This window comes from Dasypus novemcinctus, chromosome 7 (assembly GCF_030445035.2).
Source record: "Dasypus novemcinctus isolate mDasNov1 chromosome 7, mDasNov1.1.hap2, whole genome shotgun sequence".
Classification (NCBI taxonomy): Eukaryota; Metazoa; Chordata; class Mammalia; order Cingulata; family Dasypodidae; genus Dasypus; species Dasypus novemcinctus.
In genome coordinates, this window is record NC_080679.1 from 47,472,900 (window position 1) to 47,493,417 (window position 20,518).

The 20,518-nt window shown below is 38.3% G+C and overlaps 1 protein-coding gene across 7 annotated transcripts in view; it reads right to left on the reverse strand.

The window, feature by feature from the left end:
- The window catches only part of PLCL1 (phospholipase C like 1 (inactive)), a 355,116-nt gene that overhangs the window by 51,025 nt on the left and 283,573 nt on the right, over positions 1 to 20,518 (reverse strand). For all 7 annotated transcript variants that reach the window (XM_004468466.4, XM_071216208.1, XM_071216209.1 and 4 more), the window contains 2 exons: positions 17,836 to 20,310; positions 14,793 to 14,996 (listed from right to left, as the gene is read on the reverse strand). In XM_004468466.4, the coding sequence (XP_004468523.1) occupies positions 14,793 to 14,996; positions 17,836 to 20,310 (2,679 nt within the window). The remainder of the gene's footprint in view (positions 1 to 14,792; positions 14,997 to 17,835; positions 20,311 to 20,518) is intronic.

Below are 20,518 nucleotides of genomic sequence, written 5' to 3' on the forward strand. Positions count from 1 at the left end.
AAGCAAACAAAATAATAACGGCATAGCAGACACTCCTCTTACTCCTAGCATGTCTTCCACCTCAGACACATTGAGAAGTGAAAATAATGACAGTCTGATCAGGTCAAGACATCTGTGGAGAGCCACATACAGTGCTCAGACAAATCACTGGATACAGCTAGGCTACCAGCTACCTGATGCCCGCAGCCTCTGCCTCACCCAGACACCAGGCTCAAGTCTCAGCTGTCCTCCTTGCCTCCACCCGATCCTGAAGGTGAGCCCCACACTCCTTACTTTCCTCCTCACTACAACCCTCTTAGTTCAAGTCCTTATTCCCACTCCACTGGACCATCCCCATCTTTCAAATTCTAATTATCATTCCAGAGGCAACTCAACTATCATTTTCAAAACTATTTTCTGCCCCATCTCATCCTCCCTGCCTCCCCAACACAGTCCATCCCCATCCCTCCTCACACACACCGCCCCCCCCCCCCCAGAAAATGCATACAAAAAATTAAGAAGTATATCCTGTCTTTTCCAAATCCTCACAAAACTCTCTTTGAGGCATTCAGAGGTGGGTTTGATTCCATGCTCTGCTGTTAGCAGGTTCACTTTCTTCCCACCCTACTCCATCCTAAATATTACTTTCAGAATCATCTTTCAAAAGCGCAGAGCTAGTTACTTTCTGACTTTGTTATTTTCTCCTTTGCTTATTAAATGAATTAAAAATTTTTCTAACTTGGGATTTAAGTCTTATCATACTTGTACCCATTTGCTTCAGAATCCTTCGCCCCTATTGCTTCCTCTCCCTTTTAGATCCCAATTTACCTGAATGATTCATGCTTCATTAAACACATCCTACCTTTCCTCCTTCTACACATTTCTTTTTTTACCAGACAAGACTTCTTAAGCCATCTTCCCTGGTCAAAATCCTACAAGGGCTCAAAGTTCACTTCAAAGCCTAGTCTTCCATTGGTTTCCTACTTTATTTCCCCTCCTTTCTGCTTCTCATCCCCCAAATTCTAGAACATTCTAGAAAGGAATTTTTCATTTTCTATCTTCAACTACAATTATCTCCCATTCCCTCATTTCTCCAGTAAATTGTAGTTCCCTATCTTATTTGCCATTATATCTCCAGATTCATGTATCCATGTATATAATTACCCTTTTCCTATTTTATTTTTGTGCTACTTATTTCTTCTATCTATTACCTACACGTGTGTGCACAATAAAATACTATATTTGTTACTGATCCCTTCTCAAACCTATATTTGTCTTTTTTAACTCTAATCTCTGTTTCTAGGCTTCCCCACTCTTTTTGTATTCTAGATTTCTCCATTTTTTCTATACTCTTACATGTTCATTCTTTTTCAAATTCAATACTGAAAAGTAAACAAAAAGCTTTTAACCAGAATTACCCCTGTTAAAATATAATTCTCAGTTATCAGAAAATAATATAAATATTAACACTTTATTATTTGAGGTAAAAAAGATTTGAGGACCAAAATATACATACAACTCTACAACTGAAGTTCTCTTCAAAAGCCCCCAAGTAGGAGTGGATGTGGCTCGAGCAGTTGAGTGCCCACCTCCCACATGGGAGGTACCAGGTTTGGTTTCCAGTGCCTCCTAAAGAAGACAGACAGTGAGCAGACATCAAGCAAAAACGACAAGCAAAATCAATGAGCAGGCATTGAGCAAAAACAACGGGCAAGACAACAAGCAAACAACGAGCAGACAATGGGCAAAAACAAATGAGCAGGGAGTGGATGTGGCTCAAGCAGTTGAGTGCCCACCTTCCACCTGGGAGGTCCTGGGTTTCATTCCCAGTGCCTCCTAAAGAAAACAAAACAGACAATAAGCAGACAACAGCAAAAACAACAATCAGACAATGAGCAAGCACATGGGGGAGCCATCTGCTGGGGGGAGAAGTCCCCAAATAAATATTTGTTAACTCCATAGAAGTTTCTGGTTTTCCTGTTGGCTAATAGGTCACTTTATATTCAAGTTTGATTTAACCTTCAAAACAGAAGCTTCCCTTTCAGGTTTCTCAGAGGATAGGCTGATATCTTCTAGCAACAAAAGTTTCAAAATTTGCCCTAAAATACCTCATTGTTAATATTCTCAGAACTTAAAACCATTGTTCAGAGGCACTTTTCTCAAAATAAAATGATCTTCTCTATGATAACAGATTCTGTTGTATTTAAAAGAACTATTAAACCTATTTTCCACAGTCAAATTTCATTATTCGTTGTTGTAGATAAAACAAATAAATGTATGGTTGAAATGTATTGGTAATTTCAAATGACATTTAACTCAACAATTTCAACTTTCCTTCCAGTTAAAAAATAATGTATCTAAGTTGTTAGGAAAAACAGATAGTTGACTTGAGCTTCATCTACTTCCTCAGTCTTTACAGATGCTGATGGAAATGAAATATAAAGTGCAAAAGCCAAGAAGAGAAGGTAAGGGAAACAGACTTGGCCCAGTGGTTAGGGCGTCCATCTACCACATGGGAGATCCGCGGTTCAAACCCCGGGCCTCCTTGACCCGTGTGGAGCTGGCCCATGCACAGTGCTGATGCGCGAAAGGAGTGCCCTGCCACGCAGGGGTGTCCCCCGCGTAGGGGAGCCCCACGCGCAAGGAGTGTGCCCTATAAGGAGAGCCGCCCACCGCGAAAGAAAGTGCAGCCTGCCCAGGAATGGTGCCGCCCACACTTCCCGTGCCGATGACGACAACAGAAGCAGACAAAGAAACAAGACACAGCAAATAGACACCAAGAACAGACAACCAGGGGAGGGGGGGAAATTAAATAAATAAATAAATCTTTTTTTAAAAAAAATTTATAGAGCTACATTATGAAAAAAAAAAAAAGAAGAGAAGGTAAGAAGTGTATCTTCAGATCATCTATCAGGTGGACAGTTAGGATACTCAGCCAACCAAGGCTGGATTGACTCAGTAGAATCCAACAGAGGCCTGATTTACAAACCCAATGTCTCGGTCTGACTCTTTCTTGCCTTTGCCTATTGTAGTAATACCAAGGGCTTTTCTTTAGTTCTGCTGTATTAATATCTCTTAATGGATCTTATAGCTTTGCATCTAGAAGTATAGAGGATTTACCCAGATAAAGGTTGGCAGTATCTTAAGCATTAGATGTGTCCTGAACAGTAACATGTAAAGTTGTCAGTGAAGACCAAAACCATTTATTTAAGAAGGAAACTTTATTTACTTGAATAGTAACATTTTTACTCAGAGATGGATTGGATTTTCTGATCTCTGTGGAAAAAAAAAGTGTCCTTCCAGTTCTCCTCAATATTTAACTAATTGCTTAGGCTCAATGCAGTCAATGTAAATATTTAATGGTACTGAAAAGATAAGTTCTCGTCATATCAGGATTCAAAAACCTTCCAAAAATTCCAATTTTCTTCTTAATTATATCTAAGTTTCTAGAAACACAAAACTCTTATATTTGGAGTTCACGTGTCATGGACAAACCCATTTTGTAGGTGAGAAAACGGAGCCCGAAGTTGATTTGCCTAAAGCCACACAGCTATTACTAGTGAAATAGTATAGACTAAAACTAGTCTTGGAGGAGCAGACCCAAACTTCTAAGTTGCTCTATGATACTGAAAATCTTAAAATTTGGAATTCCTGTTGCTTGTGCAAGTGGGTAGTAAACATTTTTTTAAAGTGGCATTCATCAAGTACAACATCATGCAAATACATTTTTACCAGACTGCCTCTTCCTCCAAGTCTAATGCCAACATATTCTTCCTACATACATTCACTGCTTTTTCAGGAAAGCGTTAGGAACCCTGGACAGTCAATAAAAGTCAGTCTACTTTAGATCTATTTTTGTTTCCCCTCCTTAAGAATACTGAAATAGTTCATCATCTCTTACCTTCCTTCTAATCAAAGCACTGGGTTTGAGTTCTTTGGCTCTGTAGTGGCTCATCTGTTCAAATTGTTTAAAATAAGAGTTGAATTTTATTAAACTTGGTTCATTTTTTATCTATTTTCTGTTACAAAAATATTTTCTAACTTGAAAGAATATAATTCTATGTAATTTTCAAGTTGCTTAAAAAGTTTAAATCAGACAGAAAGGTCACGTTTCTGAAATCATTGTTAATAGATTGGCATCTATTTATCAATTTTATTCTAGTAACATGTATACAATTAAAAATTTCCCTTTTTAACTACCTTCAAATTAATTATATCCACAATGTTATGCTATCATCACCACTATTCATTACCAAAACTTTTCTACCACCCCAAACAGAAATTCTATACAAATTAAGCATTAACTCCCCATTTCCTATTCCCAACCAGCCCCTGGTAACCTATATTCTAGTTTTTGACTCTATGAATTTGCTTATTTTAATTGTTTCCTCAGTGAGATCATACAATATTTGGCCTTTTGTGTCTGGCTTATTTCACTCAACATGATATCTTAGTTCATCCATGTTGTAGCATTCCTTTTCACACTGAATTATATTCCATTGCATAAATACACCATATTTTGTTTCTTCATTCGTTGGGTTGCTTCATCCTCTTGCAATTCTGGCATCTTTTGTTTTTAAGCAAAGTCAATCTTACAAGACTGTTAAATCTTGGTTAAACTCAAACAAAAACAAGGTCAGAACATTTTCAAGCTTACAGGAAGTTCATTGCCTTTAGTGTATACAGCAAATTGTTCTCTGTCCTGGTACTGGCTCTGAGGCACACTTCTGAGCCTGACTTATAATGGTGCAAGACAAGAGAGTTCACACTGAACAGGTCAAGGAATGTGTCTCCACAGTTATGACAGTTACAGGATGGGCTACCTTCTGAATGAAGAGATCGTTTTAATTTTCTTTTTTTTTTAGGAGGGACTGGGGATTGAACCCAGGACCTTGTACATGGGAAGCAGGCACTCAACCACTGAGGTACATCCACTCCCTGTTGAGAGTTGGTTTTATCATTTGTTTGTTTTTAGGAGGTATTGGGGATCAAACCTGGGACCTTGTACATGGGAAGTAGGTGCTCAACCACCTGAGCTACCTCCGCTCCCCTATTTTAACTTTTCTTTAACTCCAGTTGTCCTGTTTTCCAAAATGTTGTCAGCAACATCTTGAGTAGTCCCTAGAAATGTCTGTCTTTATTCAATTATGATTACAAGTTAGCTGATTCATAAAATTACTAAAATAATTTTCATGAACCTCCTCCAGAATTTTCAGGCCAACCTGATTAACCTCACTGCCTTTAACTAAAATGTTGAAAGAATTTTAGTATTCAGGAATACACAGTAAACTTTAGGATGCACTCACTATACTCCACAAAGGACCCAGCCTGAACACAATTGCTTATAGATGCATCTCTGATATCTGGGGTTCTTGTGACCCTGGTACCAAGTGGGAATTTTGTCAACTTTCAAGATGATAACATTTTCCCCATTACACAGTGAATGTGTTAAAAAGCATTGTCACACCCACACGTGAAGAAAGTCTCAATGCATTAAGTGCATGACAACTTATTTTGTTTTCAATAAGCAGCTCTGTTTGGGCACATGCCAGCAGCCTGTTGCTTTTCTAGGTTCCTTTACTATACTGGTCAAAATACTGTTTGAAATTTCAATAATATAAAGTTCCTCACAAACCTCACAATGAGAGGGAGAGTAAAGGAAGGAGAGTATATTTGGCTTAACTAATTTTAATTCAAATTGATTTCTATACACAAAGTCTCACTGGGGAACTTTAGATAGAGCTATAAATTTTGCCCATCTGAAACTGAATGTATCTTGGTAATAATACTGACATAAGAAAATGTATTTAATCCAACCCAGATTATGTTTGGCCTGATTTTGGTGATACCTGCCAGTGTATTGGCACCATTCTGCGAATGTGATTAGATAGCAATTAGCTCTTTTTGCCAGATACCTGGTCATGCCAGCATAATCGGCTACATGCCAGATCACATCCTTAACTGACTTAGTAGAAGATTAAATAACCCTTGACTCGTTTTCTCCGGATTGTTTTTATTTCTTTTTTATCTTCAGAAAATCTGTTGCCCTTACCATAGTAAAGTTTAACTTTTATGTTAACATTAAATAATTCAACACAGAAGTCACTTTTGGAGTATGCTTTGGAGTTATTATTTTTAAATAGTAAATCTGTCCTTTGATTATTGATTCAATCAATAATTCTGGATATAAAAACTTTCACAGAAGTGCATTGTAAACTGTTTCGCCCAGTCCATGCTTTGCCTTGCCATTCTCTTGAGGCCATCTTTTTTAAAAATTCTCAAATCCTTTACTCCAGATTTTGGATTGTTTTTATTTTGCTTTGTTTTTAACTTTTTATTTTAAAATAATTTAAAATTTACAGTCTAGTTGCAAAAATAATACAAATCCCACAGAGAGAGTTCCCACACCCCAGATACAAGGATCTATCAATTTTAACACTTTGCCACCTGTGCCATATTATTCTATCTACTTATCTATCTATTTATCTATCTATCTATCTATCTATCTATTCATCCATCTTCTGAACATGTAAGAGCAGGTTGCACATATCATGTTCCTTGAACACATAATACTTTCATGCACATTTCCTACAAATAAGGATATTCACTTATATAATTACTTTAAGTTTAGTTATCAAGTTCAAGAAATTTAACACTGACACAAAACTGATGTTCTATGTTACAATTTTTCTTATGTACCTATACTGTTCTTTTAAGACTTATTTCTACCATTCTTAGATCCCATCTAGGCTCATGTATCACATTGTCATTATCTTTTTAGTTTCTTCTTTTTCTAAATTGTGGAAACATATATACAACATAGATCTTCCTATCCCAACTCCTCACAAACATGCCATTCTGTGGGATTAAGCACATTCTCGATGTTGCAATACTCTCACCACCATCCATTACTAGAAATTTCCCTTCACCCCAAATTGAAACCTTATTCTCCTTTTGCATTAATAACCCATTGTCCTTGCCTGCCATCTCTGGTACTTTCTGTTTCTATGAGTTTCTATTTTCTCTGATATTATCTTTGTGGTTACCATGGGGTTTAAATTTAACATTTTAAACAATCTCATTTGCTTTGATACCAATTTAACTTCAATGGTATGTAACAAAACTATGTTCTTGCAGCCCTTCAATCCCCCACCTGTGTGTGGTTCTTATCACAAGTTAGATAAATTTATACATTATGAGTCCGAAACTATTGATTTATTATTACATTTTATGCATTTGCCTTTTAGATCCTATGGGAAGTAAAAAATGGAATTACAAATTAAAAAATAAAATACTTATTTATATTGTATACTGCTACTTATATTACCCATGTCATTATCTTTCCCGGGGATCTTTATTTCTTCATTGGGCTTCAGTCAATTGTCAAGTGTCTTTTCCTTTTAACCTACAGGACTCCCTTTAGCATTTCTTATAGGGCCAGTCTAATGGTTATGAACTCTCTCAGCTTTTGTTTATCTGAGAATGGCTTAATCCCGCCCCATTTTTGAAAGATAATTTTACCCTACATAGAATTCTTGGTTGGCAATTTTTGCTAACAACACTTTAAAATATGTCTTCCCACTGCCTTCTTGCCTCCATGGCTTCTAAGAGAAAGGCACTTAAACTGATTGAAGCTCCCTTGTATGTGACAAGTAGCTTTTCTCTTGAGGCTTTCACAATTCTCTCTTTATCTTTGGCAACTGACAGTTTGATTATAACATAGCACGCTATGGGTCTATTTGGTTTTTTTCATGTTTAGAGTTCACTGAGCATCTTGGATGTGTACATTCATGTCTTTCATTAAATTTGGGAAGTCTTCAGCCATTATTTCTTTTAACATTCCCTCTGTTCTTTCTCTCTTTCTTCTTCTGGAATTCTCAGGCTATGTAAAAATTGGTATGCATAGTGGTGTCCCACAAGTTCCTCAGGCTCTGCTCACTTTTATCTCCATTCTTTCTTCTTTCTGTTTCTCAGGCTGAATTTCAATTATCTTATGGTCAAATTCTCATTCTTCTGATGTGGAAACCCTGTAGGGAATTCTTAATTTCTGTGACTGCACGGTCTTCAGCTCTTTTCATAACTTCCATCTCTCTATTGTTCTTCCTTTTGTGTTCATCTATTGTTTTCCTTATTTTCTTTAGTTCTTTGTCCATATTTTCCTTTAGCTCTTTAAGCACATTTAAGGCCATTTTTAAAAAGTCTTTGTCTGGAATGACCAAGGTCTGATTCTCCTCATTGGTCATTTCTGATGTTTTAATCTCTTTGCCTGGCCATCACTCCCTTTCTTTGTATATTTTGGGATCTTTTGTTGGAGCCTGAACATTTTGATATTTAAATGTGTTATTGCGTGAATTATGACTCTGAGGTATCTGTTCTTTAAGTTTTTATCCAGCTAGCCTGGAGTGAACAAAAAAGGGGGTGGGGTGGATGCAGAGAAAACATCTTTCCCGGCCTTTGCAGATTGATCTGTGGACGTGTTCTCATTCAGAGCTTACCTATACAGTTTAGAGAATAACTGCAGGCCAATGGGTAGGAGTCTCCCTAGTCCTTCCTGTGCATGCACCTTATTTTGGGCATGTGCATTTGGACCTGCTTACAAAGGTATGAATGTTCCCTCTTCCCTAGGAAAATTTCTGAGGCACTGCACTGTTTATCCTGCAGCCAGTAATCCCCTGCACCAGGCAGCACAACTTGACTGCTGACCCACGTGTTCTGTAGGAGAGCTCTGGGAGCCACCTTCTGTATGCAGGGCAAGTTCTGGGACAGCATGTCCTTCAGGAAACCACCAGACAGATTGGAACAGACATACATGCTCCTAGTATGTATATGAGGGTTACTCTGCTCCCTCTGGAACTGAGACCAGGGATCTACACTGGGAGCATGGCTGGTTCCAAGCCAAGATGGTCAGGGGTGGGAAAGAGCCAACCAGGGCACCATGAGATCCCACTGCTTTTAACTGTCCTTTCTCATGATTTGGCATTTGCCCTGTAACTGTAGTCCTTTAACTGTTTTCTGGAGCATTGAAAAAGATGTTTTTACCAGTTCTTGCTGGTTGCTGAAAGCTTCTGTGTGGTGTGATTTTTTTGTAGCTCAAATCTCCTGTGACAATTCCACTTCTAGCTGTTATATTCAAAACACTATCTATCCAAAAGCTCACATGAATTTAAAACACTTAAATCACCAAGTACATTAGGTAAACACTTCTTGACTACACATGAAAAATTAGACAGGGAAAAACATTAGAATTATAAAAATTCAACTATCTAAAGGAAAAATTACATAAATATCAGACAATATGTTTTAGTTTGTTAAAAGCTCCTGGGAGCTAAATATCAGAAATGTGTTAGCTTTTACGGTGGGAATTTATTAGGTTAAATGCTTACAGTTCTGAGGCTGTGAAAATGTCCAAATCAAGGCAACATCAGAGACGTTGTGTCATTGAAGGTCGGCTGCTGGTGGTCCCAGCCTCCTGCCACATGGCAAGGCACAATGGTGACTCTGCTGGTCTCTGCCTTCTCGTCCAGGCTCACTTTCTCCCCGAGTTCAGATGTGGATGATCAGGCATATGGCTGGGCCCCATTGTGTTAGCTTCTTGATCTCTGTGGGTCTTCTCTCTCAGCCATTCAGGGGCCTCTTTATGCCTTTGTTCTCCCATGATTCCAGCTTCTGACCTCTGGAACCTCTTTCTCTGCCTCTTGTATTATTTCTCTGTCATTGCAGCTTTTTGTCCTCTGTCTATGACTCATTCCTCCATTTATAAAGGATTTCAGCAAGAGAATTAAAACCCACCCTGGGCTATGCCCTACTGGAGCAATCTAATCAAATGGCCTTTAACTGAGATAATCTAATCAAAGGTTCACAATAGGTTCAATTAAGAATGTAATTTTCTGAGGTCCACATAAAAGACTCAAACCAACACACTTGATAAGTAGTATAGTTTGATCCACTCAGGTTGATATTTAATATATACTACCTGGCTGCCTAATTTATTTCTCTTGATACAGAAATAAGCCAAACAAACCTATTTATAAGTATTTTTTTAATGGCTACAATTTTTCCTCATAGATGGCATCTGTTCAGTTTACTACCATTTTCTGAGAATCCAAACATTTAAACAACTTGGGTCTAAGTTGAATACCCAAGCTGTCCATTTTGGTATACCTATCCTCCACCCCCACTTTAGCAATAAACACTAGACTTCTTTTTCTGTCCTTTTCATCCACATAAGTTTTTATTAATAGACTGCAGGTTTCTAACTATATATATATATGAGATGGAACAATTAGCTAGAGCAATGACAGGGAGGTAGAGCAAAGAGGACTTAGAGATTTACCATAAAACACATTCACTTCTGACAAGGAAACTACCACTATTTCTTACCAATGGATGCTAATGCTTCCATTTGTTTCTTTATATAACTAACATTTATTGGTAATTTACAATGGGCCAGAACAGTTCTAGGTACTGGAAAAAAAAATGGTAGTAAGCAAGACAAACAGGGTCCCTGCCCTCATAGAGCACACATTAAAATTGAGAAATAAAGGAGAAAGAGAGACAAACAAAAGGTCAAACAAAAGTTTTCAATACTGCTGAAAAGGATGATGGAACTAAAACAAGGATATGTGATAGATGTCAGGTGGGGACAGTGGTCAGGGAAAGGTTCAATGGGTAGGTAACGTAAGCTAAAAATAAGAGATAATAAGGAACTATCCATGCAGGAGAAGAACATTTCACACAGAAGGGACAGCAAAATGCAATGGTGCAGAAATGGGAATAAGAAGTTTGTTGTGATGACAGGAAGGAAGGAAGGAAGGAAGGGAGGGAGGAAGGAAAGGAGAGAGGGAGGGAGGGAGGATAAAGAAAACACATGTGGCTGTAGTGGTATGAGCAAAAGAGTGGTGCATAGGGGCGAGGCTGAAGAGGCAGGTGAGGCTGCGGAAACGGGTGAAATTTGACAGGCAGGTGAGCCTGGAGAGGCTGTAGAGGCTGGTGAGGCTGGTGAGGCTGGTGAGGCTGGAGAGGCTGGTGAGGCTGGTGAAGCTGGAGGTTAGGTGACCCTGGAAAGGGAGGTGAGTTAGGTAGGCAGGGCCATTTCATAAATGGCCCCATATGGCCACAGTAAGAAGTTTCTATTTTATTTTTATGAGAAGCCACAGGAGGACTTTAAGCAGGAAAGTGATGTGATTTGATTTGTTTTTATATGGTCACTCTGTATCTGCAGTGTCTAATGGGACTTCTTTAAAACAAATACCAATGCTAATTTACTGGGAGCATTAAAAATGCCAACCACAGTGAAAAAAATCCCAGAAAGTAAAAGTAGTGTTCTTGTTGTTGTTGTTGTTGTTGTTTAACTTTCAAAGCCAATATCATCATTACATGCATCTGTCCCCAACCCAGCCCCAAAAAGAAATAGACCTTAGGGGCAACAACCGTGTTTCATCACTTCTGTAGTCTGCCAAGTTTACCATTTGGAACAGGGTTATTTTTACACTCAATTCCCTACCAAAAAGAAACATCTTTTCCATAGGGAACTAGAAATGACAACATCATTATAAGAATTTCTGCTTTCTACTCTAGCCTTTTATTTTAAGCACTGGAAAAACTATGATATGCCCACAATTACAAGTTGCACTTTAAAAATACTAATGAGAAGACACTGATGTTAGATATGGATCCAGCAGATGAAACTGAAAAAGTGAAGCACCATCGGACACTTGGGGATGGTAATGAAAATTGCCTAACAACCATCCAGGTGCTTTTCTTCTTACTACAGGCCCAATGCCAGGGGACTGAGCTCACCTCCCAGTGAATGATTTTCCTTTCTTCACTTGAAAGAGAACTGGAGAAATAAGTGATTTTCACTGTCTGTCTCTATGGCAACTAGTACCCTAATTTCACCTCTTAGATGACAATTATACCTATTCACTGAATAGCTTTCAGTCCCCACTTTTATAATGGAAAAAATTGATTTCATGAAAAATGAGATATAGGAAATAGGTGAATTTTTCCCCTCGGCAACCATAAATTACAGTTTATAAGAGGCACAGTCATTCATAAGCAGAATACACTTGTGGTTATTTTTTTCCCCCAATTGTAGAATTTTTATTCCAAATGTCTTTATTCTAGTTATTTTAATGATAAAATATTATTCTTTTCTTCCTTGATATTTATTTTCATTCAATTATAAAATTAGCGGAGCAGGCGTGGCTCAGCAATTGAGTGCCTGCTGAGGTCCTGGGTTCAATCCCTGGTACCTCCTAAAAACAAACAAACAAACAAACAAACAAAAGTAAATCATAAAATTATTCACTGGGAAGCGGATGTGGCTCAAGCAGTTGGGCACCTGCCTACTGCATGGGAGGTCTTGGGTTCAGTTCCCAGTGCCTCCTAAAGATGACAAGCAAGACAGCAAGCTGACATGACAGGCTGGCATGGCAAGCTGATGCAACAAGATGATGCAATGAAATGACACAATGAAGAGACACAACAAAGAAAAAATGAGAGATGCAACAAGTGGGGAGTAGAGGTGGCTCAAGCCATTGGGAGCCTCCCTCCCACATGGAAGGTTCTGAGTTTGGTTCCTGGTGCCGCCTGAAAAAAGAGAAGACAAGCACACAATGAACAGACACAGAGCAGACAGCAAATGTAAGCAACGGGGGTGGGGGTCTGGGGCAATAAATAGATAAATAAAATAAATCTGTTTTAAAAAATTAGATTCATTTTTAAAAGTTTTCTATTTTTAAATTTAAAAATATTAAAATAAAAATCACTCTCCTTATCTAAAAATAATCACTGTTAATATCCTGCTAGTGGGGAACAGATGTGGCTCAACCAATTGGGGTCCTGTCCACCATATACGAGGTCCAGGGTTCGATGCCCAGGGCTTCCTGGTGAGGACAAACTGGCCCACGTAGATTGCCGGCCCATGTAGGAATACTGCCCTGCACCAGAGTGCCAGCCGACACTGAGAGCTGGCACAGCAAGACAACACAAGAGACAAAGAAGAGAGAAAATAAGAAGACGTAGCAGAACAGGGAGTTAAGGTGGTGCGAGAGAGTTATCGCCTCTCTCCCACTCCAGAAGGTCCCAGGTTTGGTTCCCAGAGCTGCCTAATGAGAATACAAGCAGACACAGAAGAACACACAGCAAAGGGATAGAGAGAGCAGATAATGGGGGAATGGAGGGTGGGAGAAATAAATAAAATAAATCTTCAAAACTAACAAAAAAAATTCTGCATTTTAGATGCATATATAAAAATGATTTAAATCATACTGTGTATATTGTTTCTAACCAGACTTTTTCACAGAACATTACGTTATAAAAAGTTCTCCATATCATCAACTATAATCTTCTAACACATGATTTCAATGGCTTCAGAGCAGTTCCTAACATGGATTACTAAATTTTATTTAACTAATCCATCTACCGTTGAACATTATTGAGAATAAATGTCTACACATTTCTCTATTGGCTTAGGATAAATCCCTGGAAAGGAAACATATAGGTCAAATGGAATAAATATTTAAAATTATATTGCCAAATTTACTTCCCCCAAATTGTATCAATTTATTTCCCCACTAGATGTAAACGGATGAAAGAATCCATATCCTTAAACTCTTGACCAGAGGCACTAATTTTAAAAAGGAAAAAAAAAGCCAATTTGATGGGAGCATCTCACTACATTTCTTTAATTTTTTAAATTAAAAACCTATTCTAACGTTAAACCTGTTTTTACATTTTCATTTTTGTTTGGGGAGGGGTAGTCACATGAATTGCCTGTTCACCACTTAGCAAAGACTGTCGGTTCTTCCTAATAACTCTTGCTCCCTCCTCTTTCTTAGTAATGGAAGACACAACTTTCACCTGAGCACATAACCCCTTAAAACAAAGACATTTCCCATTCTCCTTTATAGCTAAGTAGAGATATGTGTCAACTCCAGGCTGGTAGAATATGAGCAAGTGGTCTATGCTGTTTCAGAAAAGTGTCCTTAAAGAGAAAGGATATGCCCTCCTTCTATTCCTTCCTGCTAATTGGAATGCAGATGTTATGGTTGGAGCTTCAGCAGTCATTTGCTCCTAAGAACTTTGCAGAAGTGCCATTTTAAGCCCTGGATAGCTGATCTCCGATTTTTCTGTTGGAGAACAAGACTTTACATTTTTAAGCCATGATTAGTTTGCATTTTTTGGTTGCATACAGCTGAACTTAATCCTGATATTAGTCTAAGATTCTTCGCCAATTTTTTTCTTCTTATTGAGTCTTAAGTTCTCTCTTTATTTTAACACTATTTATACTTTATCTGGCATATATGCTACAAATTTTTCCAGTTTGTCATTTGCCTCAATATTATTATGCTTAAGTTTAATCATTACATATATTTCAAATATATTTATAAAAATGAGATAACAGTATTAACTTAGAAATCGAGTTTCCAGAGAAATAATATTTTGTCTCAACCATATTAAGGCAGTCCTGAGACATAAATTTACTTCCTACAGGTATACAACTAAATGGCTATTTTATAGGTTTAAGTCATCTATATGACAAAAAATTGCAGAGAGTTTTGAGAACTTGATAGATAATACATTCTTTGCTATAGCAGAGAATTTCCATTTGCAATCTGTGGAGTTATGGGCCTCAGAGATCTCCACAGGGGCTTAGGGAAAGCTGAGTGGGTCAAGCTCTGCTTGCTACTCCAAATTCATGTTTCAAAGGCAGTCATTCTGTATGACACATTGGGGTTCTATAAAAGGGTCCATGCCATTAGTGGTTTACCCTACATATATATAAGGACTATGGAGTCACAATTTCCTACCAGATCATAAGCAGTCAGCATCTTTTTCTGCACATCTGGAATTGTCCCCAGAGGCTCTAGATAAGGAAAGTTGTCTTTCATCACAAGAGAGACTGAAGGAGTGTTGTCACCAGTGATGAGCCGAGAGGACAGAGTCAGCAGGCACTGCTTCAAACTGGCAATTGGAGCAAGTCCACACAGCTCCTTAATGGACACTATTGCATTCTGTGGGAAAGAAAACATGGAATCACATTTCTGGCCCATGACTCATCACCCCCGGGACCTCAGGGTTTATGCAAAAGTATATTCATTAAGAGTATAGACTTAAATATATATAACTAGAAGCGAACTAGATTATAACCAACAAAAAATGCTATGATGTGCATGAAGATAACAGATAGAGCAAATTCACTATTAAGCTTCCTCTTTCTCAATTTTTGGTGACTGCCACAAATATGCCACAAAAGCAGATTTTGACCCAATGGTCCACGGTGCTTTTCAAAACAGAGTGCTGGAATAGTCACACAAATTAGCATTGCCTGGTCATGAATACCTTATATGATTTGTACCATGATGATCATGAAAATATAATGTCAGTGGTTATACATTGCTGTGCTACTCCTTTGGGCTTTTCCCCTCAGGGTAGCAGGCTGCTATATCTCAGCACCCTCTGTTTCACTTACTGTCAGTGGTATTCCTTTGTTATCCCTCGGAAATGTACCTGAGACACCGACAGACACACACACCGAAAATACATTTCATAAAGAGTCTTTTAAAAACCTCGCTTTGAAATGGGAATTACGACTATTTTGCATTCCATTAATGGTGAACACTACCTAACCTATTACTTTGCGCTTCATGAGTTTATTGACAACGGGGGTATTCACTTTTCCACTGATTAGTAGAATCCTTAACCCAAAAGACTTTATGTTGAAATGTAAATTATCAGTTCTACCTGGAAAAACTTTATCCATATTGAACTTCCCTTCATCTTGTATTTTAAGTACAAAATATAAAACATATAAGGGATATATTTTTAGATTAATATAGAAATGTTTAGAATCTCTTTATAACACATAAAGTTAGAAGTATAAATTATTTATAAACTATTCTAACATAGAGATTTGCAACGCTTTTCAAATTATAATTCTAAAATTCAATAGAGGATGTTGGTATTTGTCTAAGTTTAAAAAATATTGGCTGAAGCATCCCACCTGAAGTTTAACACTTACAAGCCTAGTATTTCTTTGTGGTTTATTGTATCATACGTTTTCCCACCATCTGACTGTTTAAAATTGATTTTAAGCCTACCCTAACCCCGGGATTTCCCTGTAAGCTAATATAAAAATAAGATTTTCACTGTCGTAGATTTAATATTAGGTAATCCTGGATTTAAAGCCCAACATTGCCATTTATTAACTATAACCTCTTCAGGCTTGTTTTCTACATTGAAATTTGGGATTTGGGGGTGAGGATTAATATAAAAATATTAGGATAAATTGAATTGAGTAATATTTTTCTCCTGTTTTGCTCTCACAAATAGACTGCTGCTTCTACCATCCAGCATGTCCTAGCACATTGTAATACTTAGTAAATATTTGTTGTTTAATTGATTCTCAATAACACTATCCTGAAATAAGCACATTAAACAGTACTGAAAAAAGTCTAACGCCATTTCTATTACAAGCATTAATGAAAGAAAGGAACTGAAAATTGTTGGCCTCCGCTGCGGCACTGCAGGCAGGTTGCTGCAGGCGAGTCGCTGCCGGGGATCGGGCCTACGCCACGGCCTGACCGGGGCGGCAGCGGGCGGCTCAAGGCTTGGGGGACGCGCGGTTCGATGGAGGAAAAACCACGGAGACGAGGTCTATGCGCAGGTCTGATTTTATTCGGGAAGTACATGGGGTTTTATAGTGTCATGGAGGCGGGGAGGTTGTGGGAGGGGCATGTCCGCGGGGCAGCTGAGGATTGGCTGCAGAGGCAAGGGCGGACCTGCGGTTTATGACGTAAGCCATTGATGGCAGAGGGGGTTGTTTCCGAGGTTGTGCCGGGGCGGATACGGGATGAGGGCGGTTGAAATGAGGCGGGGAGAACAGCGATCGGCTGGGAGGGGGAAGATAACAGTGGCTGGGAGGAGGGGCGGAGGGAGGCAGCAGCACAAACTGCTGCTGAGAAGGGCCATAATACAGGGAGGTTACGAGGAACAGGCGGGCAAAGTATAAGGAAGCGAAAGGCAGGGTGGGAGCAGGGGACAGAAAATAAATTTCTACATTTTAAGGCTGGGCAATTTACGTATATACCCTCATTTAATTCTTGAAATAATCCTGTGATGTATCATTATTTTTCTTACCTTATGTGGAGAAAACTGATGATCAGAAACCTGAAATATTTGCTCAAGATAACACAGAGATAGATTGTAGTCCAGAACCCACATTCTTTCTTAATTTCTTCAATTACCACATTTCTACAAGAAGACTAATTTTCAATAAGTTTAAGCACTAAGTTTGGTTTGTTTAGTTTTACTCTGTTCTTGTGGGGAGTACATTATTATTGTTATTACTGTTGCATATTTTAAGTATCTTTAAAAATAATCTAATAGGCATTATATTTGTTTTATATGACTTAAATTCCAAGTTCATTGTCTGCAATATTTTTACATAGGATATTTGTAATTACCATGTGTTTGTATATATAATATTTTAAATATCACACACATAATATTTTATATTCTACTTTTTTCACATTGCTTCATATGCCCATTCCCTTATGTCAACTTGGTTAATAGGGATAGTTAATGGATATATATCATTTCAATTTTGTTATATTGATACTCGATTAACTAGCTTAGTTCAGGACATAAGCTTACATATTACTCACAGTGAGAAATTTTTTAAATATATCTGCTTTCTCATAGACAACACTGAACTTAGGTTAGCAGTACACAAGTTCATACAACCATTCTAATAACTTTTTGAGGGATCAGATCATCAATAAAACACACTGTTCACTACTAAGAGAAGGGTAGGGAAAAGTGAGGGGATGAGGAGTATGGGATTTTTCCTACCTGCATATTCTCTCTCATATCCATGGCTTCTCGTAAGGGATGAACTGCTATTTTAAAGATGTCATCTATGGTTTTAAGACCGATATTCCTGAGCATGGTATATTCCCGAACTTTCTTCCCCATTCTCACAGAAAGGCTGCGCTTCTGTGCCTTTCCTCCTCCACTTCGATTTGTTATTGCTATGTGGACAAAAAGGGTTACATGCTCCATAATGTCACCGACAAATGAGCGCAAGGGAACATGCCGATACCCAGGCTGCAAACATTCAAACGGAATTGTATATTGTCCTATAAACTCATCTCCAATGTAGTCATCATCTAGAACAACAAAACGGATCATGGCCAGCTCAGGTAGGTTAACTTGAAACTCAAAAGTTTCATCAAAAATAGGATTATCACTGTTTTGTTGTACAGTTTTAGTTCTTTGTTCTGAGCAGTCTGCAGGAATTCCATGAATCTCTATACAAACATAGGGATCTATGACATCCCCTTTGGCACAAGCTCCTTTGGGCTTTGGGAAATTCTGACCACTGATGATCTTGATATGAAGAGCTAGAGGAGACACCCCAGGTACAATGCCCTTTGTATTTGCACTGAAGTAAGAAACTTCATCTCGCATGATAGAAGGCCTTAGAACATAGCCACATCCTCCATTTTGAAGAAACCAGCCTGTGTGAAGGTCCATCATGGGACCCGGAGTCTGAAAATTCATTGCCACAATCTGACAACCACAATTCCAAAAGTCCTGTGGATTCAAGTTACTGGAATCAATTCTCATGGCACTTGGATAGATTCTTGATAAGAACTTCTTATTATAATTTACAAAATCCTCTGGGTATTCATTTGCAATTCGGCTGGCCTCTGTTTCACTAAAGGAGCAAATTTCCCAATAGTTTTGGCTTTTCATTGATAGTTCAAAATCCCTGTACTGAATTGATTTACAAATAGATATCAAATCAGAGAGCTCCCTACAGAGCCAGATTTGTTTCTGCTCACCATTGTAGTCTACTGACATCCTTCGAGACATTTCAGCTTCTTCATCTTCATCTGTTACTTCTCCTTCCAAAACATCTGGATCAGAAGGCAATTTCTTTCCTTTCACAATGATCTTTCTTTTTAATTTTTCTGGAGATGGGAGGTAGGATTCTGATGGCAAAGGGGCTTCAGTGTAAAGTTTATTGCCAAAGACTTTTTTCATCTGTTGAGCCATGACCCTCTGCTGTGGTAGGGAGCAATGATTGCCCAAACAAAGAATGAGTGGGTACTCAAAAGCAACAAAGGCAAATTTGTTTATTACCTCTATGACACTTCGAAAAGAAAGATGTGTTGTCATGTTATTTCGATTACAAACAATTGGTTCATTGTCTGGACCATCACTTACATCAAGTTCAATGCTTCGGCAGCCCATTTTCAAAGCTCTGATATACCCATTAATATCAGCTGGCCCCCTGAACTGGTCTTCTATCAGATAAGTGTTGTGAGAGGCATTGATGTAGTAGTGAGATAATGGCTGGGTCATATCTTGGGCAATTTTCTTTTGTTCAGGATCGAAAATGTCACATTCTGGTGACAACAAATACTGAGTAAAGCCATCAATTGCAAGAAATCCTTTTTGACGTCCCTCTTCAGAAAGTTCATATCTCCGAATGATGTCTAAGCACATATCCTCAGTGATATGAGTGACTCCTTGCTCGGCTTCCAAAAAGAGCATGAGATCATTGGCATCCAGATATTCTTTATTTTTAGAGATCTGTACAAGTAAGAAATACACTTCTGGCCTTGTGCAAAGTTCACAGAAAGCTTCACAAAATTCCTCCTCTGTCACTCGGGTAGTTAGTTTTTCTTTGCTCTTTTGTATTTCTTTAAACTTTAACCTGATCTTGGATTCCTTCAATGTAGGGTTAAGCTGTTTTATTAACTCTACAGAGGTATCTTCCAACATAATCCCATTGCCGTCAACATCCGCTGCTTCAAACACTGTTTTCAACCACATGAACCTTGGTGTGTTCTGGTTGCCCTCCATAAAATCAAGGGGTTGCTTACTTCGAGAAACCAGGTACCGTAACCCTGACACCCAAATGTTTGCTACGTCAGCTGAATTGGCAACTAGGTCCAGAGACTCGTAGTTTTCCCCATGAAGGATCGAAAAGGCACAGTCCTCACAAATTTGGTCAGCAAGCCCATTGTTTCTAAATGTTTCCGTGTTCTTCCCCAGTCTGATCTCTTTTATGGCAGAAATATCAAGCTTAGCTTTCTCAGGGTCTTTCTTGGAAGGTTCCCACCGAAGAGCTTGCAGGTCTGTGTCCAGAGTAAAAAATCGATTGTAAATGCGAGAATTTGGCCGGACTTTCTTTAGTTCACAACCAGCTTGCATGAAGCTGATGCAGTCGCTTGCACTGCTAATTTTCTTTTCTGATGGCATGCTGCTGAAAGACACGGTTTTCTTTCTTCCACCACATTTTTGATTTGAAGGATCCTGTAAAATAATTTGAAAATAATGAATCAATTTCCTTTAGAAAACAGACAAATCCAGTGATCCTCTACAAACTCCTCTGACTCCATTCATATACTTTGATTATTTGGACAGAGGTTGGCCTAAAATTTAATTTTTCACTGTTTATTAATAAGAAAAGAGAAATTTTTAACACAAAGTTCAGAAAAAAACCTGATTTTTCAAATGCTTC